The following is a 23947-nucleotide window of genomic DNA, read 5'->3' on the forward strand; positions in this document are numbered from 1 at the left end:
GGAGACAAGGGAGAGAGGGAGGAAGGGATGGGAGAGAGGGAGAGGTTTGGATGGAAGAGGGTGAAGGGAGAGTTAGACAGAGGAGAGATATGGAGGTAGAGCGATAAGAGAGAGAGGGCAAGAAAGGGATGGAAGCGAGGGAGGCGAGAAAGACAAGAGAGAGGAAGGGACACAGAGAGACGGAGCAAGAGAAGGAGAGACCGAGAAAAGCAGAGAAAGAGAAAGCAAAAAGTTAGCGAGAGCGGGCAAGCGAGAGAGGGAATAGAAACGGAAGAAACAAAGACAGATAAAAGGAGAGAGGAGAGGGGGAGTCGCCGTAGCCCATGTGTGCAGAGAGAGGAGATAGAGAGATAGCGATAGACAGATAGCGCTGGAGATTGGATGATGATATCCCCGTGTCCCTGCTCATTAATAGTGTGAGCTCTCCTCTCTCTTTCTCCTTTGTGATTTTAACACATTTCTAATTAGCACAGAATCCACTTTGTTTGGGGGAAGGGATGGAGAGATGGAGGGGGGAATCATATATATATATATCTGTCTTTATTAAATTCCGTTTCATTTGATCTTTTTTTAAACACGACACGACGGTATAGCTAGCGTTTCCTTTCCCCTGACTCCAGCAGAAGAGAATGAAAGCTGGTCCTAATGCAAGGGGTAATTGGTATGCTTGTCTGAAAGCTTTCATAGTTGTCGAAGTTGTTAGATTCTACTAACAGTGGGAGATTGTTTCGGAAGTTAACAACAGAGGATAGAGAATCAAATGGCGGACTCAAACGACTTTGGAATCGAGTCTTGAATCAGTATTGTTCATTATGATCCACAGAATGATGAGACACTAAAGTACTGTATGATTCTATCATTATAGGTCAGTTAAGGTGGTTGGGGTTTGTTAGGGAATCCAACAGAAAACATTTAAAAACGTTTTGTAACGAAAACCGAATAAGTGTTTTTTATTGGACAAGCTCACGTAGTCCCTCCTTATTTCAGTCCATTTTCTTCCATTTGGTGCCTAATGAATACGACCCTGAGGGTGTCCTATCAGCTTGTTTTCTGTCAGTCTAACCTTCTCCATTTGGAGGGACAGTATTATGTGCGACACACTGCCGTATAGACAATGTCAGTGTGATAGCCCAGTGGGGAGAGGGAGGCTCCCCTGCTTGTCTTTCAGGGACACGTTTGGCAGTGCTGCTAATCAGAGTGCAATTAGACAGAGAACTCTTTGGGCGACAGAAAAAAAACTCTGATTACCCAAGAGTCAAGGGGGTATATTTAGGATCTATCTGTTCCTGTTCCTCCATGGTTGCCGTGGTGCCCCCGAGCTACGAGCTGAGGTGTGGAGGAGAACGAGGAAAGATGGAGGAAGGAGTGATCACACAGTGGCTCTAAAGAACACTCCCCATAGCTAACCCCACACCAGATACTTTATGGCTAGTCATCCTATATACACAGTATATGTACAGCATACTGTACTTATTAAAAATCTGTCGTTCTGCCCCTGAACAAGGCAGTTAACCGACTGTTCCTAGGCCGTCATTGTAAATAATAATTTGTTCCTAACTGTCTTGCCTAGTTAAGGTTAAATTTAAAGAAAAAATATATATATGTATATATCACCTGCATAACAACCCACAAATGTTACCACTTACCACCTGTAACCTACAGCTACCTACAAACAGAAATGTACCCCCTCAACCCCTCTAGATGTACCCCAAACTCAAACCCAGCTACCTGCCATAACCCCTCATGAAAACATTTAACCAAAAATAGCACTCAATGTACCCACCATTAACAATCACAAAATAAGTCTGACTTAAATCAGTTTGTATCTAGCCTCCAAACCCAAACCTTCTGTAATCTCTCTGACTCAGCCCTCATCCCTCTAACATCTCTCCCCTTCCCCTCTGCTCCCTCACTGTCTCTCAGAAGTCTGCAGTACTTGTGTTTACACCCTCCCCTCTCACCCCAACACAGTGCTTTGGGGAACAGAGCACACTCTGCTCCGCTCTGCATCAGCAGATCAAAGCTTCCGAATAAGAGGGGTCAATACCATTGCTTGTGCTGATGAAAGTCAGAGAGCCGCTGACAGAGTTTAGGAGTTCACACAAACACTTCTGAGTTGTTTTTATGGTTTTGAAACTCTGCAGATTGGGAACCTGAAGAATGTAATCCGGGCCTTTCGTCTGTTTGACTACAACCCGAGACGGACATGTCCAGCAACACGAGCTGTGCAGGATACTGGAGAACTCCTGCTTCCCCTTGTCACAGAGAGACTACCAGAGGTGGGAGAGAGGGTCCAGTACATACAAGCATGCACACACACCCATCATGGATGATGGATCCAACTATTTCCTGTACTCCCTACGGTCAGAAGTAATCTTTTGGATAGGACATGATAAGTAATGCTAACTTGTGGTCAGTCCTTTGTCTTTTCATTGCGAGAGAGCTAATTGACTTTTAAAACTTTGGGCCCTGCAGTCAAATCCACTCCAGAAACGTCACCCAGCTTTTAGTGATGTGGCTCTAGAGGATTCTGTGTGACAGGTTCATTTAACATGGCTTTAATTGGTTTCAGTACTCAGGAAGCTCTCTCTCACTTTGTCTCACCCTCTCTCCTTTAAAGAAAAAAATCTTCCTCCAGCTTTCTCTCTGTCCCTCTCTCTCGCTCGCTCACACACACACACACACACTATCTCTATCTCCGTCTTTTCCTCACCCTCTCTCTCTCTCTCTCGCTCTGTTTATTTTCAGCACATATCTCACGTGAGTGTTGCCCCTCTATCTCTCATTTCCTATTCTGATCTTCGGTTTACTTTCCCAATAAAACGGACTATGATTTCATCTCCTCTCCACTGCAGACTGTGGACCCACTAAAGCCCTAACGACATGGCAACAATGTCCTACAAAGTGTTCCTGGAGAAGCTGGGCCTGGAATCTATCAAGTACAGGAAGTTTGTCCCGGAGCCTCCAAAGCTAGGTAACGTAGGAGTCTTATTGTATGATAAGAGGGCATAATAACTCAAATGACTACAATCAGTTCATAAGGCACTTAAATAGCTGTTAAGACACACAGACCCGCAGGCAAATATACACAGAGTTTCAACCATTAAGCTACATCCGAACACTTCAATATGTCTTGGACATGACTGACAACATTGTGTGTTTTACAGCTGGCAAGGAATTAGTCCTACAGACATGACAAAACAAAGGAACAGAGCAGTGTCCCAGAATGCAACAGGAGATACACAGGAGATCCAAGGCCTGCCCCAAGACAAGCTGCAGCCGTTCTTCCTGAAAAAAAGGTAGAATAGTCAACTTTGATGGCGCCATGATAATGTATTGTGGCCAATTCAGTGGAGACAATTGTCCAACAAACAGAGATTATCCACTAGCTAAACATTTGGCCAACTGCTAAAAGATCTTATCAAGGTCACTGTTGAAAAGTGAAAGCATCACATGATATGATTGGGAGGATACCATCTATCCTGATTGGTTTAAGCTAAGACAGTGTGTGTGTGTGCGTGCATGCATGTGTTTGTACGCTCCTGCTTGTGTATGTGTGCGCAGTTGTGTGTGTTTTATTGATTCTGTTTGTATGTCACCATCTGGCCCTGTTCCGTGCGTTATCCTCTTAGATGAGACAGAGAGGGGAAATTGGCTCTAAGTGGCGCGCTAGTATGCGTCGCGACAGAGGGAACACTTCTCATTAAAATGTTTGCCCAGAAAAATCTGCTCCTGAGTTAGTGTGTTAATCATGACTAATTTGTGGGAAGGCAGCAGCAGTGTAGTACTGCACATCATATGGGGGTGATCCCCACGGCAACCACAGCGTTGAGTCACTTCCTGTTATTAGTGTTGTGCGTTTACTCCCCAACGTAAAGTGTGTGTGTGTGTGTGTGTCAGTTGTGTGTGAGCTGTACTGTAGTGTGACGAGCACTGCAAGCGTTTGATGTCACCCACTCTGGACTGGTGTCACAGGAAGACCCGAGGGCCATGCTCAGCACCTTCCTGTTTCCCATGAGCCTCAGCACCTTCCAGAGCCTGTTACCAATTCCCTGCTGGTGACTTTCACATTTGAATCTCGGTTAACCCAGAACATTATTTGGTCAGATGCTCGATTGTGTTTACGTGGTCTGTCCACAAGAGAGTATTTGAAATTCCCACTCCACATCCCCCAGGAGAGGTGCCTGAGTCTAGCAGGGATGCACTTCCACTTCCTTTGTTCCAATCCTTCACTGCTTTCAGTATAGTTCTACCCCATACTGAAGAGAGCCTTCAAAACAGTTGGACAGGGTAAGAGACAAGTCCTCACTAAGGAGTGGAAACAAGGGACAGGAGCACAGCGTAAAATATTTGGATAAACACATTACTTCAGCAGATTACAGATAGGCAGACCATTAGCAGCCACTATTGATGTCCAGAAACGGAGTTACATATGGCCACTAGTTACTCACTCAGTCACCATATGTTCCCTTGACAACCATGTCCGACATCAACATCATCATGCCTCAAGTTCCATCTCGAGATGTTCAAATCAGTCCACATCAGCTGTATGAAACGTGATAGTGACACTAAACTTTAGTGGAGAATATATCTTAGATTAATTCACAGCGATGTTTGATGTTGATGGGCTACAGCTATACAGGAAACAATCATTTGTGTCCAAGTTTGAGCGTGTGTGAAGCCTATCCCAGATATGAAATCAAAACATATCCATCAGAAACTCCTCCTTTTATGGCACTAAAGAAAGAACAAAATCCCCCCCCACATCAACTGTTTTAATAATCAATTCTGTGGGTACTAGATCAAACACACACCGCCCGCCAATAATTTGCTTTTCCAGACAGGCAGGTTGGAAGCCAGCCTGCATGTGTTTTAGACAGACTCTGGGGAGAAGTTGTGTTAGGCTGGGAGGACGTACGCTGATGCACAGTGTGTCTGTGTGATTCACCAACCAGTATAAAGCTGCTAACTGTTTAAAATGACACAAGGGCAACAGACGGCTGGCTAATGGTAAAACAACACTTTTACACAAGCCTCTGGCTGCTAATGTATGAAGATCACTTTTCAACACCAACGAATAGCAACTAATGTTACCTAACTATTTTACACAAAAACACTTCACTATTCAAAACTGGGGCTTCAAGCACAAATGTAAAGGCAACTCCTACACCTATATCCTAAATGAGGAAGAGAGCTCAAAGAGGGCTCATGTCTCTACCGTGTAGGATAGGGAAGATCACCACGGCAGACCTTGGTCAGGCTTTGGAAGTCCCCCAGTATAACCTGAGGGGCCCCCAGGCCCCATCTGAGCCCAGCCCAGGTCAGAGAGCTCCTGATCCTGCTGGACCCAGAGCACACTGGGGTCATTACCCAGCCCAGCCTGAAGCTGCTCAACCCCAGGAAGGTGCACTCTGCCCCGGGGAGGGAGATACTACACACCCCTACTGGAGGATGGAAGGAGGAGATCATGGAGGATGCGGCTCAGGTACAGGACGTTCAGTGTGTGTGTGTGTGTTGATGTGTTGGCACATGTTCATGTGTGTGTCTGTTTACTAAGGAGGAGCAGAGGGAGTTGAATGAGACTCAGTATCCACAGTGGATTGAAAAGGCATCCACGGCAGCAGACACATGGACTACCGTAAAAAAAAATGCAAAACACAACATAGCACAGAATTTTTTTTCTTCTGTTTTCACCCATTTTAGTATATTGAGTAATGAAACATAGACATATACAGTTCCTCTCTGTTGTGTTGTGTGTATTGAGGTGTCTATTGTGGGGTGTATTAGGGTGTGTGTTGAGGTGTGTAGTGTGGTGTGTATTATGGTGTGTATTGGGGTGTGTGTTGAGGTGTGTTGTGTGGTGTGTATTATGGTGTATATTGGGGGGGGTGTTGAGGTGTGTATTGGGGCATGTATTGGGGTGTGTATTGAGGTGTGTGTGTCCGCAGGTGAAGGGCTTGCTGCCTGATAAGCTGAGTGATCCATGCTGGAGGTTGTAGGGGACTGTGACCCTCGACAGGCTCTGTTCGCCATGAAGACCTGAAGGATCATACAATGTTATGGCCTGCCCCTCTCACACACACACACACACACACACACACACACTTCAACAGGACTTTACGTCCTCCAAAAATGATAAAAACATAAAAACTACTGATTACAATTTGAACTGATGGATCGACAACTCTATCGGTTTATTTAAAAATATATATATATAAAATTGAAATTCCATACATTTTGAAGATGACATATTAAAAATCTAAACATCCTTTTAAAAATGTTAACACAATTCATTACTTTGTTATTCTTTCAGAGCCGGCTCTAGAGGTGATATGTTGTGTTGGTGTCCTGTGTACTCCTGGCTGTGTGAGGCCGGTTTAGACCCAGGGTCATGCAGGGTCAAGTACAGACAGTTCCTCAGGGCCCTGGGCCTGCCTACAGGAGAGACACAGACAGGCACTATACACTACCCCCGCAAGGGCTCTGACAGGTACGGAGAACAGAGGCAGAGAGATATAGAAGGGAGAAAGTGACAGATGGAGAGAAAGAGAGGGAGAGAAAGGTGATCAGACAGAGACAGGGGGTCCATAATAACAAATGGTAAAGTTAAGTAATAGAGGCGTTAGAGAGGAAGTGTTTTTTGTTCCAACGCAAAATGTACTACATTTCTGCCACCAACAGACTGAACTCCCAATCCCAGAATGCCTTGGTGAACAACAGGCCAGTGCGTTCCCCCAGCACCACTGTGGGGGGGGAGGTCCAAGGGTTCGCACGGTGGAGAACATTATGTTCAGGACGCTGAAAGAGAGGCTGGACCACAGACACGTTACCCTCGACAACCATATCTGGGCAACGGCCAGTAGCTCAGACGGAATGCTGTCGTTGAGAGATCAAAAGAAGGTCAGAAGGTCAAGACAGTCGTGTATACTGGACCTCTACTTGACCCCTGCTGTACTTGAGCTCTGCTTGGAACTAAATAAGAAGTAGAAAACTGTCAAGCTCTCAGGGCCTTGACCTTAGTGGTCCTTTATGTGAGCCACAGTTTCTTTTTATGAAGATTATATCACCATACAGTCATTGTACAGTATATTTTCCGACACCTTTGTACAAGACATGCACCTTGACCAAATGTAGTTGTAAGAGGTGTGTAACTGTTTGCAGGGAAGTCAGGCGCAGGAGAGCAGAACTGGGTAATAACCGGAGCAGTTTAATGAGGCAAAACCAACTGCACCCAGAACAACAAAATATGGGTTGAAATAACCCGTCGCAAACCAGTCTGAAGTGCACATACACTTTACAACAAACAATTCCACACACAGACATGGGGGGAACAGAGGGTTATATACACGTCAGGTAATGAGGGAATGTAAACCAGGTGTGTGGGAAAACAAGACAAAACAAATGGAAAATGAAAGGTGGATCGGCGATGGCTAGACGACCGGTGACGTCGACCGCCGAACGAACAAGGAGAGGAACCGACTTCGACGGAAGTCGTGACAGTAAGCAAGCTCAACCTATATCGCTTGGTTTCAAAGACGGAAAAATGTCCTGTTCGGCTTTCCTGGCTAAGTATGGTGGTACGAGTCGAGTGTGACTCTTAACCTGCCATGGTCAAGAGACTCAGACTGTTCTCTAAATTAGTGTCCTAGCAAGGGGAGTTAAAGAGAGGGTCATTCCACTTGAAAACCCCTCAGAAATCCTCAGCCCCTCCCCAACCAGCACCCCACCCACGGCGATCAAAGGCTACCCCCCCTGACTCCTGTAGAATGATGCCTCTGTTAGCACATGAATCATTGGAGAGCTCATTGGGATTATAAATAGAGTTTTAGAGAAGCTCTCCATCTCTCATTAGTACAGAGGAGAGGAGAGAGAAGCAGAATCCCTCTTATTGCTGACTGTTTGGGGTAATTATGAGCTTTGGAAGCAGAATGGAAGCAGCAGGGCACCACTCTAATTTGATTTAATATATATATATATATATATATTTTATTTTTTACATTAAACAGAATCAGGACCTAAACTTAGCCATGTTTACAAAGTGCAACATTTGTGTTTTAAAGGATTTGGAGAGAAAAAAGTACCCAGATCCTATTTAGATGTAAAATGGGTCAGGCAGTTAAAGTACTACCGACGTCGGCAGTTGCGAGGGGTTCTTTTTCTGTGTGAAAAAAACACAAATGCCTTATCTGAGTGGAAACTATAACAAAATTCTAATTTGTTGATGTAATTTCAGACACTGAGATTGCATTACAACAACCAGTAAATAACATGCAATTGCATATTTTACACAAAAAGCCAACAAAACTGAAAAGAATCCTTTAACCTTATCAATAAATATAAGAGGTTAGCCTCCGTTATTAATTTTGTGCCTGACATTCTTCCTTTTTTCCTTTTGAAACTGGGAACATTAACATTTGACATGCCAAGTGGAATTCTTGGAAGTCAATAAAATAACGATAGGGATGACATTAAAGGGGCAATCTGCTGTTGATGCATCCATTTTTCCGACCTATAAATGAATGATATGTACCCCTTGATTCTTGAAGAATATAACTTATTATACTCAAGGGTGCCTTAATATAAGTAACACAATATTTTTTTTAAATCCCAATCAATATCCGTAAATTTAAGCTAGAGATATCAGGTTCTTTGCATGGGCTGGATCTCGATCCACCGCAGCCGCCTATGTCAGCCTTCCGCATCTACGGTGGAAGGTGGCCAAGCTCCAGAGGTGTCTGTCAGACCATGAGACATCCCAAAAATCTATTATGACAACTTTACAGAAAGGGAAGACTCTCACGAACACGAAGGAGTTCTCCGTTTTGACTTGTCTGAAGGTAACCCATACAAACGAATAGAGGTATGAAAGTAGTTTTGTGCCAACAAAAATAAGAGGTTAAATATGTGTCCAAAAATGTCCTGAGCTTCCTTATATCTCGAAGATATATGACCGACACTTCACTTTATTTATTATTTGACAGTTTTTTTTCTCCATTTATTAATGTGTTATTTATTGTGTTTTTAATGGGGTATAGTAGTAAAGGCCAAACTTAAAATTTCATAAAATATATTGTGTAGATTTTAGAGAATTTGGCAATATATTCAACTGGCCTCACAACCGCAGACCACGTGTGACCATGCCAGCCCAGGACCTCCACATTCGGCTTCTTCACCTGCAGGATAATCTGAGACCAAAAACCCGGACAGCTGATGAAACTGTGGGTTTTCACAACCGAAGGATTTATGCACAAACTGCACAAACCATGTCAGGGAAGCTCATCTGCATGCTTGTCATCCTCACCAGGGTCTTGACCTGACTGCAGTAACCAAATTCAGTGGGCAAATGCTCACCTTTGATGGCCACTGACACGCTGGAGAAGTGTACTCTTCATGGATGAAGAGTTTAAACTGTACCGGGCAGATGGCATCATGCGGGCGAGAGGTTTGCTAATGTCAACATTGTGAACAGAGTGCCCCATGATGGCGGTAGGGGTTATGGTATGGACAGGCATAAGTTACAGACAACAAACTGAAATGCATTTTATCAATGGCAATTTGAATGCACAGAGATACCGTGAGGAGATCATGAGGCCCATTGTCGTGCCATTCATCCGCCGCATGATAATGCCCCATGTCGCAAGGATCTGTACACAATTCCTGGAAGCTGAAAATGGATTGGCCAACATGCTCACCAAACATATCACTGATTGATCATGTTTGGGATGCTCTGGATTGACGCGACAGCATGTTCCAGGACCCGCCAAAATCCAGCAACGTTGCACAGCCATTGAAGAGGAGTGGGACAGCATTCCACAGGCCACAATCAACAGCCTAATCAACTCTATGCGATGGAGATGTGTCGCTCTGCATGAAACACATGGTGGTTATACCAGATACTGACTGGTTTTCTGATCCACGCTGCTACTTTTTATTTTTTAAAGGTGTCTGAAATCCATAGATTAGGGCCTAAATGTAACAATGTGCGCTGAGAGTCGGGAAGCAAGTTCCTGGAGTGAGTGTTTTAATAAAATAAACAGACCATAATACAAAACAAGAACCTCGAACAATGCACAGACATGAAACAGAAACAATGACACCTGGGGAAAGAACCAAAGGGAGTGACATATATAGGGAAGGTAATCAGGGAAGTGATGGAGTCCAGGTGAGTCTGACGACGCTCAGGTGCGTGTAACGATGGTGACAGGTGTGCGTTATAACGAGCAGCCTGGTGAACTCGAGGCCGGAGAGTGAGCACACGTGACACTAATGAATTGATTTAAATGGACAGATTTCCTTGTATTAAACTGTAACTCAGTAAAACCTTTGAAATTGTGGCATGCTGCCTTTATACTTTTTTTCAGTGCAGTTTCTTAGCAAATAGCAATTTCTCAAGCAAAAACTTTGCTATGATTGTCTGGGAGTGGGGAGGGGAAACCTGAAAACTATCTTTCTAATTGGCCTATTAACTAATTTACTAGGCAGGCCAAAACTCCATCTTTACCAAAACAGGCCCTTACACTGTTTTTTTTTTTTTTTTTTTTTTGGGGGGGTAATCGTGGTAACCTGCAGGCTAAGCCACGCCTCCTGACAGCGCAGGACTGCCTCAGTGTGATCAAAAAGAGGATCGAGAACATCCACGGGGTGAGAGAGAGGAACCGTCCACGCCCACTACACAACTCCACACTCCATTAGCTCTGGGATCAATTGTTTTGATCAATATACACATTCTATACTGCACACACAAACACCTAGTACTGACAGGATAAGATGACGAGGGGTTGGGCTACTAACCCTCACAGATGATTTTCCTTTCTATGTTATATCTGCAGCGCTGCAAAGTCAGTTGAAGAAGAATGCATAATACAATGCCAGAGAAGAAAATGTTTAGCAAAATAATATACATGTTCCATACATACATTTGAAGTCAGAAGTTTACAAACACCTCAGCCAAATACATTTTAGCTCAGTTTTTCACAATTCCTGACATTTAAACCTAGTAAAAATTCCCTATCTTAGGTCAGTTAGGATCACCACTTTATTTTAAGAATGTGAAATGTCAGAATAATAGTAGAGAGAATTATTTCTTTCAGCTTTTATTTCTTTCATCACATTCCTAGTGGGTCAGAAGTTTACATGCTACCAAATACTAATTGAGTGTATTGCCTTTAAATGGTTTAACTTGGGTCAAACTTTTCAGCCTTCCACAAGCTTCCCACAATAAGTTGGGTGAATTTTGGCCCATTCCTCCTGACAGAGCTGGTGTAACTGAGTCAGGTTTGTAGGCCTTGCTAGCAAACGCTTTTTCAGTTATGCCCACAAATGTTCTATAGGATTGAGGTTAGGGCTTTGTGATGGCCACTCCAATACCTTGACTTTGTTGTCCTTAAGCCATTTTTGCCACAACTTTGGAAGTATGCTTGGGGTCATTGTCCATTTGGAAGACCCATTTGCGTCCAAGCTTTAACTTCCTGACAGATATCTTGAGATGTTGCTTCAATATATCCAGATAATTTTCCTACCTCATAAAGCCTTCTATTTTGTGACTTGCACCAGTCCCTCCTGCAGCAAAGCACCCCCAAAACATGATGCTGCCACCCCCGTGCTTCACGGTTGGGATGGCATTCTTCCCACTTTTTCCTCCAAACATTACGATGGCCATTATGGCCATACAGTTCTATTTTTGTTTCAATCAGACCGGAGGACATTTCTCCAAAAAGTAAGATCTTTGTCCCCATTTGCAGTTGCAAACCGTAGTCTGGCCTTTTCATGGCAGTTTTTGAGCAGTGGCTTCTTCCTTGCTGAGCGGCCTTTCAGGTTGTCGATATAGGACTTGTTTTACTGTGGATATAGATACTTTTGTACCTGTTTCCTCCAGCATCTTCACAAGGTCCTTTGCTGTTGTTCCGGGATTGATTTGCACCGTTCGCACCAAAGTACGTTCTTCTCTAGGAGACAGAACGCATCTCCTTCCTGAGTGGTATGACGGTTGCGTGGTCCCATGGTGTTTATACTTGCGTACTATTGTTTGTACAGATGAACGTGATACCTTCAGGCCTTTGGAAATTGCTCCCAAGGATGAACCAGATTTGTGGAGGTCTACAATTGTTTTTCGGAGGTCTTGGATTATTTATTTAGATTTTCCCATGATGTCAAGCAAAGAGGCACTGAGTTTGAAGGTAGGCCTTGAAATACATCCACAGGTACACCTCCATTTGACTCAGATTATGTCAATTAGCCTATCAGAAGCTTCTAAAGCCATGACGTCATTTCCTGGAATTTTCCAAGCTGTTTAAAGGCATAGTCATCTTAGTGTATGTAAACTTCTGACCCCCTGGAATTGTGATACAGTGAATTATATGTGAAATAATCTGTCTGTAAACAATTGTTGGAAAAATTACTTGTGTCATGCCCAAAGTAGATTTGCCGACTTGCCAAAACTATAGTTTGTTAACAAGAAATTTGTGGAGCGGTTGAAAAAGGAGTTTTAAGTGTACTCAATATACACAACCAATCACCATGCCATCATCATCTTCTCTGTCCAATCAGGACATCCTGTCAGCGTTCCGTGTGATGGATCAGAACTGTGACAGCGTGGTGGACAGGCATGACTTCAGAGAGCTGTATGACAGTCTGGGCCTGGTCACTAAGGAGTACCAGCGCCTGCTGCAGCTGCTGGGCCTGCAGCCTGGAGCCAACCTCAACTACCCAGAGTTCTTCACCCTCGTTTAATCCAGCGGCAAGATCCGCAGGCAGAATTTCAAGCCAGCCAATGGGTGAGTAGGGTCTTGTGGGAAGTGTGTGTGTGAGGTTAGACGGGATTCATATGTAAATGTAGCGGAGATGTTCCTGTGTGTGTTCTTGATGCGGTTCAAACAGGCCAGACCAACTGCATGACCACCTAGTGTCCAATGCACGCCACAGATGGACTGCTATGTCAAAGGTCAGTCTGGTTTAACTCGTACCTCTACCCTGAAGCTCAAGTCTCAAAGAGGATAATGTGTATGTCAACATGTGAGAGGAACCCCATTATAGATGATCTTACCTCCTCCGGGTGATTTGTCGCTTTGATGAAGATGGTCAGGGTCTGGTCTTCAAGAAGGACCTCAGGAGTCTCTTCTTTACCTACGACCTCCCCATCAGTCCTGATGAGTTAGAGGAACTGTGGGCCAGTAAATCATTCAACAATATCAATGCGGAGCTGTGATTTGTCCAAACACTGTTCCACTGACAGGTATGATGGAAAAGGGCGTGGCTACCTCGCCTGTGCTGCGTTCCTAGAGAGCTGGGCGTGGATCCAAAGGAGGTGGGACATGTGAGGAAGGATGCAGACACCACCCCCATACATGGTCTCCCTGCAGGGGCTACGTTGAGTGAGTGGAGAGTGATTAACTAAATTAATTAGTGCAATTACAAATTTAATTCAATGAAATACGCTTCTAGAGTTAAGCATCCGTCTGAGCTTTGGCCAAAGAACTGATCAATAATAACTCTATGTGTGTGCTGTTTAGTTGACCATCCAGGCGTGTGGGGCAGGGTAACTGTGAGGGGTTGAGCAGTGCTCTGAACCATCTGGATAAGAAGAGAGAGGGCCTAGTCAGGGTGGAGGACCTACAAAGTCTGCTCCAGAGATACAACTGTGCCCTACACAGACACCAGCTCACCCAACACCTACATACATAACTCACTCATTGTAAAGACCTCTCCCTTCCTTCATATAGCTAACACACCTTAACAATGATCAGACTGGGTTATAATAAATCTATCTTCGTCGTCGTCCTGGAAAAATCTTGAATCTAATTTTTTGCCAATGTTATTTTAACAAAATAATAGCACACAATTTGTTATGTGTACGTTTCATGACTCTAGGACTAATAAAAGTAATGTCTTGTTGTAACGGCTGTCGTGGGTTGAAGAAGGTGATGACCAAGGTGCAGCATGGTACGTTTTCATCTTAATTAAATAAACTGAACGACAAAAAACAACAAAAGAGAATGAACGAAACCGAAACAGTTCTGTCTGGTACAGAATACAAAGACAGAAAACAACCACCCACAAACACAGGTGGGAACAGGCTACCTAAGTATGGTTCTCAATCAACGATTGACAGATGCCTCTGATTGGGAACCATACCAGGCCAAACACATAGAAATACAACACACGGAACAAAACAGAATGAAAAACATAGAATGCTGGGCTGTGCTGGCGAACCGGGGACACCGTGCGTAGTGCTGGTGCCGTATAACCCGGGCCGAGGAGACGCACTGGAGACCAGATGCACTGAGCCGGCATCATCCTTCCTGGCTCGATGCCCACTCTAGCCCGGCCGATACGGGGAGCTGGAATGTAGCGCACCGGGCTCAGATCATGTATTGGAGAGCTGTAGCGCCGAGCTGGCACAGGACGTGCAGAGCTAGAGAGGTGCACAGGAGGCCTGGTGCGTGGGGCTGGCACAGTCTTCACCAGACGGCTAGCACGGACCTCAGGACGAGTATGGAGAGCTGACTCAGGTGACATCAAATTGCCGACACGCTCCGTCGGGCGGATGTCGTGCCTCATGTACCAACACAGCAGCTCTCTCATTGCTCTCTCCTCCAATCTCCCCATCAACTCCTTCACAGTCTCGGCTTCGCTTCCTTTGCTCACCTCCAATTTCACCCCATAGCCCGGGGCCTGACCAGTCCCATGATCGCCACGGTAAGCACGGGGAATGGGCTCAGGTCTCCAACCTGACTCTGGCATGACTCTGTGCCTCCCCAACAATTTTTTTGGGGCTGCCTCTTGGGCTTCCTTGCCAGCCGTGTTCCCTCGTATCTCCGGTTCCCTTGTATCTCCGGTTCCCTTCTCCTGCTGCCTCTGCCTGTTCCCATGTCCAGTCTTCTTCTCCACGCTGCTTGGTCCTTTGGTGGTGGGTAGTTCTGTAACGGCCATTGGTGGAAGAAGGTGAGGACCAAGGTGCAGCGTGGTACGTGTTCATCTTAATTAAATAAACTGAACACTGAATGACAAAAAAACAACGAAAGAGCATGAACGAAACAGTTATGTCTGGTACAGAATACAAAGACAGGAAACAACTACCCACAAACACAGGTGGGAACAGGCTACCTAAGTATGGTTCTCAATCAGAGACAACGATTGACAGCTGCCTCTGATTGGGAAGCATACCAGGCCAAACACATAGAAATACAACACACAGAACAAAACATAGAATGAAAAACATAGACTGCCCACCCCAACTCACGCCCTGACCAAACCAAAATAGAGACATAAAAAATAACTAAGGTCAGGACGTGACACTTGTGAACTACAGTGGCAAGAAAAAGTATGTGAACCCTTTGGAATTACCTGGATTTCTGCATAAATTTGTCAGAAAATTTGATCTGATCTTCATCTTAGTCTGATCTTCATCTTAGTGCTTAAACTAATAACACACAAATTATTGTATTTTTCTTGTCTATATTGAATACATAATTTAAACATTCCCAGTGTAAGTTGGAAAAAAGTATGTGAACCCCTAGGCTAATGACTTTTCCAAAAGCTAATTGGAGTCAGGAGTCAGCTAACCTGGAGTCCAATCAATGAGACAAGATTGGAGATGTTGGATAGAGCTGCCTTGCCCATTTAAAAACACTCACAAAATGTGAGTTAATTATTCACAAGAAGCATTGCCTGATGTGAACCATGCCTCGAACAAAAGAGATCTCAGAAGACCTAAGATTAAGAATTGTTGACTTGCATAAAGCTGGAAAGGGTTACAAAAGTATATCTAAAAACCTTGATGTTCATCAGTACACAGTAAGACAAATTGTCTATAAATGGAGAAAGTTCAGGACTCTCCCTAGGAGTGGCCATCCTGCAAAGATGACTGCAAGAGCACAGTGCAGAATGCTCAATGTGGCTAAGAAGAATCCTAGAGTGCCAGCTAATGACTTACAGAAATCTCTGGAACATGCTAACATCTCTGTTGGCGAGTCTACAATACTTTAAACACTAAACAAGAATGGTGTTCATGGGAGGACGTCACGGAAGAAGCCACTGCTGTCCAAATAAAACATTGCTGCACATCTGAAGTTCGCAAAAGAGCATCTGGATGTTCCACCGCGCTTCTGGCAAAAATTCTGTGGACAGATGAAACTAAAGTTGAGTTATTTGGAAGGAACACAAAACACTATGTGTGGAGAAAAAATGGCATAGCACACCAACATCAAAGCCTCATCCCAACTGTAAAGTATGGTGGAGGAACATCGTGGTTTGGGGCTGCTTTGCTGCCTCACGGCCTGGACAGCTTGCTATCATTGACAGGAAAATGAATTCCCAAGTTCATCAAGACATTTTGCAGGAGAATGTAAGGCTATCTGTCCTCCAATTGAAGCTCAACAGAAGTTGGGTGATGCAACATGACAACGACCCAAAACACAGAAGTAAATCAACAACAGAATGGCTTCAAAAGAAGAAAATACGCCTTCTGGAGTGGCCCAGTCAGAGTCCTCAACCCGATTTAAAATGCTGTGGCATGACCTTGAGAGCGGTTCACACCAGACATCTTAAGAATATTGTTCAACTGAAACAGTTTTGTAAAGATGAATGGTCGAAAATTCCTCCTGACCGTTGTGCAGGTCTGATCTGCAACTACAGAAAACATTTGGTTGAGGTTATTGCTGCCAAAGGAGGATCAACCTGTTATTAAAAAGGGTTCACATGCTTTTTCCACCCTACACTGTGAATGTTTACACGGTGTGTTCAATAAAGACATGAAAACATATAATTGTTTGTGTGTTATTAGTTTAAGCAGACTGTGTCTGTCTATTGTTGTGACTTAGATGAAGATCAGATCAAATGTTATGACCAATTTATGCAGAAATCCAGGTAACCAGAGGGTTCACATAGTTTTTCTTGCCACTGTAGATCTGAAAATAAACCCTTTTTCATTCCCTGAAAAGTTTAGTTTTTTTCCAGGAAGCAGACACATTTATTGATGTTGAATACTGTTGAAGAGATGTTGAACTTATGTTGAGTATTGTTGGACTGATGTTGAACTGATGTTGTGTACTGTTGAACTGATGTTAAGTACTGCTAAACTGATGTTGAGTACTGTTGAACTGATGTTGAACTGATGTTGAGTACTGTTGAACTGATGTTGAACTGATGTTGAGTACTGTTGAACTGATGTTGAACTGATGTTGAATTGATGTTGAACTTGTGTTGAGTACTGTTGAACTGATGTTGAATTGATATTGAGTACTGTTCAACTGATGTTGAGAACTTTTGAACTGATGTTGAGAACTGTTGAACTGATGTTGAACTGATGTTGAGTACTGTTGAACTGATGTTGAGTACTGTTGAACTGATGTTGAACTGATGTTGAATTGATGTTGAGTACTGTTGAACTGATGTTGAGAACTGTTGAACTGATGTTGAACTGATGTTGAGTACTGTTGAACTGATGTTGAGTACTGTTGAACTGATGTTGAACTGATGTTGAATTGATGTTGAGTACTGTTGAACTGATGTTGAGTATTGTTCAACTGATGTTGAGTACTGTTGAACTGATGTTGAGTACTGTTGAACTGATGTTGAGTACTGTTGAAATGATGCTGAACTGATATTAGTATCTGCTGAATACTTAGACACTTCTGCCTCCTCTATATTTTAGACTCGAGGTTCCAATGGACAGTGAGGACAGGAAGTTGCATTATGTGAACTTCCTGAAGGCATTTGACCACGGGACAGGGAAAGGGTGAGAGCACCCCCCTAGGCCCTGTGGATCCCCTGATCCAGCCGAGAGTCTGGTGTGGCTCTGTCCTGGGAGAGCTGCTGGTAGGATACGGGAACTGGTCACTGCATCGATGGATATACTCCACAAGGTTAGGCCTCTCCCGACACTCTATCCCTCTTCTTCCCTGGCTCTCATTGTGAAGGCCTCTTACACTGTAAAACATCAACAACATATACAGTTAACGTCAATTTGTTTTAGCTACTTACAGTAATAAACTATTTAAATTGTAACAAATTAACTGTGCTTTTTAATATGTATTAAGACTGAGGAAGGTCCTTTCTACTTGCGTAAGCTCAGACATGCTCTCGTCTGGTCAGCCACACCTACTCCTACTTACCTGTCTCTCCGTCTGGTCTCTCAGGCCTTCTCTGCCTTAGACAGGAGTGGGAACGGGGCGGTCACCCCTTTGGAGTTCCGGCGGGTGCTGGGCCATTTCTGTGCCCGCCTCTCGGACCCCCAGTTCAGATTCCTGCTCGACAGAATGAATCTGAACTGGGAGTACCACACGGTGTACTGGAGAGACTTCCTCAACCAGTTCAACCTGAACGTGTGTGTTTGGGTCTGCGTATGTGTGTGAGGGGGGTCCGTACTCTGTTTATACGTAGGCCTTAGCATGTGCATTATGCATCTGTTTTTATGTGTGTGTGTGTGCAGACCCCTGAGGATTGGTTAGACAGAGTGGGTCAGTGAGAAAGTTGTCTCCGCCTGCCTGTACAACATCACCAAGGAGCTGGTCATGACACCATCTCCAAAGAGGACTTCAGAATGATGTGTGACCGCCATTTCATGAGGCTCACCTTTGACCAGGTAAACTGACAGGGTTTGGTCTCAGTAGGCTCATACAGTATAGCTTCTTACATTTTTTATTTATTTAAGCTCTTACAAAAAAAATTACTTGGCACAATTCAATTCTACTCTATCAATGGGTTGTCATGCAGAAACAACAGGAATAGGCATACATGCGTGTGTGTAAATGAGCTTTTTACACTTTTGATGCATTGCCAAGTTCTCCTTAGTTTTTAATTATTGCAATCCAAAACAAATTTGTATGTGTTGATAATTATTGACTACTTATTGAGAACGTTAGCCATCCGTGAAGTTCATTAAGCTTGTGTGTAAATGACAGGGTGTGTGTATGTGTGAATATCAGTTTGAAAATGTGGGGTATGATGTGTGTGTGTACTAAACGTGTAATTCCTCTCTCTCCTCAGTTCGAGAGGGTGTGGGAGAAGCTGCCAGTGAATGTGCTGGGGGATCTGGAGTACAGGGAGTTCCTGAAGCACGCCAGGGGAACTGTTGCGATAAGGGACAAGACCACAGACCCAGAGGACATCTGTCCCCTGAAATCCGCATCACCATCATCCCCTGGGCTCATAGATATGATGTCACCATCACCACCATCCCCTGGCCCCATAGATATGTCATCTTCCCCACCAGCTCTACAGAGGCCAAAGACTACAGGCCTCAACCTCCAACGCTCAAAGGTATCTCTCTATACATGATGCTTATCAGTTTACATATCTATCTCCATCTTTGTATTTGATAGTCCACTAGGCAGGTAGCCTAGTGGTTAGAGCGTTGGGCCAGTAACCGAAAGGTTGCTAGATCAAATGCCTGAGCTGACAAGGTCAAAATCTCTCGTTCTGCCCCTGAACGAGGCAGTTAACACACTGTTCCTAGGCCATCATTGTAAATTTGTTCTTAACTGACTTGCCTAGTTAAATAAAGGTTAAATAAAACAATTAAAAAAGGTGCTTTATAGAAGCCTTCCTAGTTAGGGTTAGTTCTGTATGCTTCTGGGAATGACCAGAAGTGATACTCAAACCTAACTAGGATGGCATCCAAATCATAATACACATACCTTATCTCTTCTAATCTAGGACTGAAAGTAACACACATTATCAATCCCCCTATCCTTGTCCCCCTCTCCCCAGTCGGAGGTGGGTGTGTCCAGCAGGGCCCGGCGTCTGTCCACGGCGGGGTAAGAGAGGGAAAGCCCCCTGGTGAACTGTGGGGAGGTGGAGAGGAGGGTGAAGGGGGAGGTACAGCACTGCTGGAGGGACATCCAGAGGTGCAGGGAAGAAGACAGAGACAGAGAGATCAGCACAAACTGCTTCCTGGGTAAACAACCAATCACAGAGTGATATACGTACAGCCCAGTACCTGATTCGCTATCCCCAGTCAATAATTATTTTATGTAACTTCAATTCACAATCCACCTCAAAACAATATGATTGTTGGATTGTACCTGGCTGAGTGTGTGTATGTGTGCGTGTCACATATATCCTCCAAGGCCTCAACGTCAGTGTGACCCAGAAGGAGCTAGATCGGCTGGCCATAAAATTCGACATGAGGGACAGTGGGCGCATGTCATATCCTGACTTCCTACGTCACTTCCTCCTCAACCTCGAACCGCCAGCGGTCAGACAGCCCTTTGAGCGGCCCAAACTACCTCTCCCCACTACACCGGTACTGTACACCCCTGTTTAACTACCTCTCCCTACTACACCGGTACTGTACACCCCTGTTTAACTACCTCTCCCTACTACACCAGTACTGTACACCCCTGTTTAACTACCTCTCCCTACTACACCAGTACTGTACACCCCTGTTTAACTACCTCTCCCTACTACACCAGTACTGTACACCCCTGTTTAACTACCTCTCCCTACTACACCAGTACTGTACACCCCTGTTTAACTACCTCTCCCTACTACACCGGTATTGTTTACACTGTTTAACTACCTATCCCTCCTACACCGGTACTGTACACCCCTGTTTAACTACCTCTCCCCACTACACCGGTACTGTACACCACTGTTTAACTACCTATCCCTACTACACCGGTACTGTACACCCCTGTTTAACTACCTATCCCTACTACACCGGTATTGTTTACCCCTGTTTAACTACCTATCCCTACTACATCGGTATTGTTTACACTGTTTAACTACCTCTCCCTACTACACCAGTACTGTTTACCCCTGTTTAACTACCTATCCCTACTACACCGGTATTGTTTACCCCGTTTAACTACCTCTCCCTACTACACCGGTACTGTTTACCCTGTTTAACTACCTATCCCTACTACACCGGTATTGTTTACCCTGTTTAACTACCTCTCCCTACTACACCGGTATTGTTTACCCCGTTTAACTACCTCTCCCTACTACACCAGTACTGTTTACCCTGTTTAACTACCTCTCCCTACTACACCGATATTGTTTACCCCGTTTAACTACCTCTCCCTACTACACCGGCACTGTTTACCCCTGTTTAACTACCTATCCCTACTACACCGGTATTGTTTACCCTGTTTAACTACCTCTCCCCACTACACCGGTATTGTTTACCCCTGTTTAACTACCTATCCCTACTACACCAGTACTGTTTACCCTGTTTAACTACCTATCCCTACTACACCGGTATTGTTTACCCTGTTTAACTACCTATCCCTACTACACCGGTATTGTTTACCCTGTTTAACTACCTATCCCTACTACACCGGTATTGTTTACACTGTTTAACTACCTATCCCTACTACACCGGTATTGTTTACACTGTTTAACTACCTATCCCTACTACACCAGTACTGTTTACCCCTGTTTAACTACCTATCCCTACTACACCAGTACTGTTTACCCTGTTTAACTACCTATCCCTACTACACCGGTATTGTTTACCCTGTTTAACTACCTATCCCTACTACACCGGTATTGTTTACACTGTTTAACTACCTATCCCTACTACACCGGTATTGTTTACACTGTTTAACTACCTATCCCTACTACACCAGTACTGTTTACCCTGTTTAACTACCTATCCCTACTACACCAGTACTGTTTACCCTGTTTAACTACCTATCCCTACTACACCAGTACTGTTTACCCCTGTTTAACTACCCTGTTTACACTGTTTAACTACCTATCCCTACTACACCATTGTTTACCCTGTTTAACTACCTATCCCTACTCACCGGTATTGTTTACACTGTTTACCTATCCCTACTACACCGGTATTGTTTACACTGTTTAACTACCTATCCCTACTACACCAGTACTGTTTACCCCTGTTTAACTACCTATCCCTACTACACCGGTATTGTTTACACTGTTTAACTACCTATCCCTACTACACCGGTATTGTACACCCCAGTTTAACTTACTGTCAACACGGTGCTGTATGAACATAAATGTTTTTACTGCAGGAACTGTGGTAAATTAGTATTTGGGGAGAGAGAGAAAACAGATATTTTATATACCTCTTTTGTCATACTACTCTTTTCTCTCTCTCTGGTCCGTTGTTGGCTCATTAACTGTCACTTTTTCTGGGGACGGTGTCCGGGGAGTGGCTATGTAAAGTAAAACGAGGGGGCGGTGGTGGTGGGTTTCCAGATTGTGTACGCTCAGTGGGGACCTCTCCCACCCTCGGGCTCTCTGCTGTCTCCTTGACAACCATATTTGTCAAGTTTGGTGATTTGTTTGCTTTTGGCACAATGAGGTATGTTAATAAAAGCTTATAAAAATGACACGCGGGTGGCCAGGTTGGAGAAGATCCCCGCCCAATGGGCTACTAAACATTAGCATTAAGCAGGGCCCCAAGCCTCACCAGAGTGGGTGAGAGCTTGTCTGGCAACCTGCGAGCTGCAAACCATCCAAACCCCCTCTCGTACTGGCTTTGGTTCACAATTGTATCCCTCATTATCTACTAACCAAACCAACCATCTGTGTGATAAATCAGAGACCTAGCCTGACGACTCACACTAAATGATTCTGCTGCTGCTCTGTCGTCCGCCGCATACTTTAGTCTGAGACTGCCATCATTCAAGTCGTTTGTGGCGACGAGGATCTTCTCTAACCAATCAAACTGTACCCATGTGTGTTCCAATCAGACAGCCCAGAATGTGTTTGCATTCGGTGAAGAGTCGGGGAGGTACTCAGATCCAGACTCAGATTTGGAGAGGAAACTAACGTCCGTGGGCGTGGCGTAGTGTTTGGCCAGAGCAAGGAGTCTGGGTAGCCAGGCAACCAGAGACCCCTTGTGTACTTAATGCTGGAATGGTCCTTCAGTACAAGTTCATAAAGACTGCTACTTTGCTGAGTTAAACTCATAATCTAATGTGTGCAAAATAGCGATATGATTGGAATGATTACATCCATGCAATGGTCTTTGGGTGTTTGTTAACTCTGCTCCTTTGTGGTCCTGATGCGGTCTGGTTGTGGTTCCCTTGCGGTCCAGATGAGTGTGGGTGTTTTCTGTAGACAGTGTGTGGAAGCCATGCTGAGGCTCTATGACCCGGTCCAGCAGTTCTGGCGCTCCATGAGGCAAAACTTTGTTACCTTCGAGCACACCCGCAGTGGCAAAATCTCCATGAAGGAATTCAGAAAGGTATAGTCCAACAATCTACTGTTATTTAAAAAGCTGTTGACTAGTAACATGTCACACAATCACAGACACACACACAGCAGATAATCCTGATTGTGTATTTCTACAGGTGCTAAGGCAGTTCAGAGTGAACCTATCCGAGGAGGAATTCTTCCACCTCACCTCTTTCTTTGACAAAAACACTACGGGGAAGTTCTCCTACAATGACTTCCTACGGGGCTTCCTACACTGAACTCTAACCTCTGCCATCTAACTATGGCCCTACTGTAGGCTCCTGTGAAGGTTTAGCTAGTGATCACTGATAAATCCGTCCATATTGATCGCTATAATGTTACTGCACCACTGAGTGAAGGAGGGATACACAGAATTATTACAAAATCATGTCATATAAATTAAAACATATAAAGCGATGTATTATCAAAAATATATTGTTGAGGGTTTTCTCCCAAAATCTTCCCCTGGCATATCTACAGCTTTTTCTCCCTCTAGCATACAGATTTATCTCTGCTGTATGACTTTATGATACTGATTGCTTTCCAAACCAAACCCAACCAAATAAAGTGCTTTTGGATGATATACGGATGCTGCTACACGCAGGGGACTGTCTTTGTTCTCATCTAACGGGAAATGAAATGGATGACAAGGAGGAGAGGGCATTTGTCATTCATGAGATAGACGGCATCACCGTTGCAAGACAGAACCCAGAGAGAGAGAGAGAGAGAGATATCATTATTTAAATAATCTACAGAAAGATGGAGAGAGCGAGAAACGGAAGGGGGCAATGGAGAT

General features: G+C 44.3%; 1 protein-coding gene across 1 annotated transcript; it reads left to right on the forward strand.

Annotated features, from left to right (window-relative positions):
- The first annotated feature begins 1296 nt into the window (after positions 1-1296).
- On the forward strand, positions 1297-23390 carry LOC112215026 (EF-hand calcium-binding domain-containing protein 6-like). Its single transcript, XM_042297792.1, is given in 21 exon segments — positions 1297-1365; positions 2145-2195; positions 2197-2279; positions 2856-2974; positions 3932-4058; positions 5299-5485; positions 6721-6900; positions 10570-10641; positions 12547-12723; positions 13082-13161; positions 13279-13370; positions 17776-17861; positions 18135-18320; positions 18447-18507; positions 18510-18580; positions 18985-19257; positions 19708-19717; positions 19760-19895; positions 20056-20242; positions 23012-23161; positions 23268-23390. Coding segments are annotated over 21 exon segments (2520 nt in total).
- Positions 23391-23947: the final 557 nt, after the last annotated feature.

The sequence above is a fragment of the Oncorhynchus tshawytscha genome, linkage group LG15, assembly GCF_018296145.1.
Source record: "Oncorhynchus tshawytscha isolate Ot180627B linkage group LG15, Otsh_v2.0, whole genome shotgun sequence".
Taxonomy (NCBI): domain Eukaryota; kingdom Metazoa; phylum Chordata; class Actinopteri; order Salmoniformes; family Salmonidae; genus Oncorhynchus; species Oncorhynchus tshawytscha.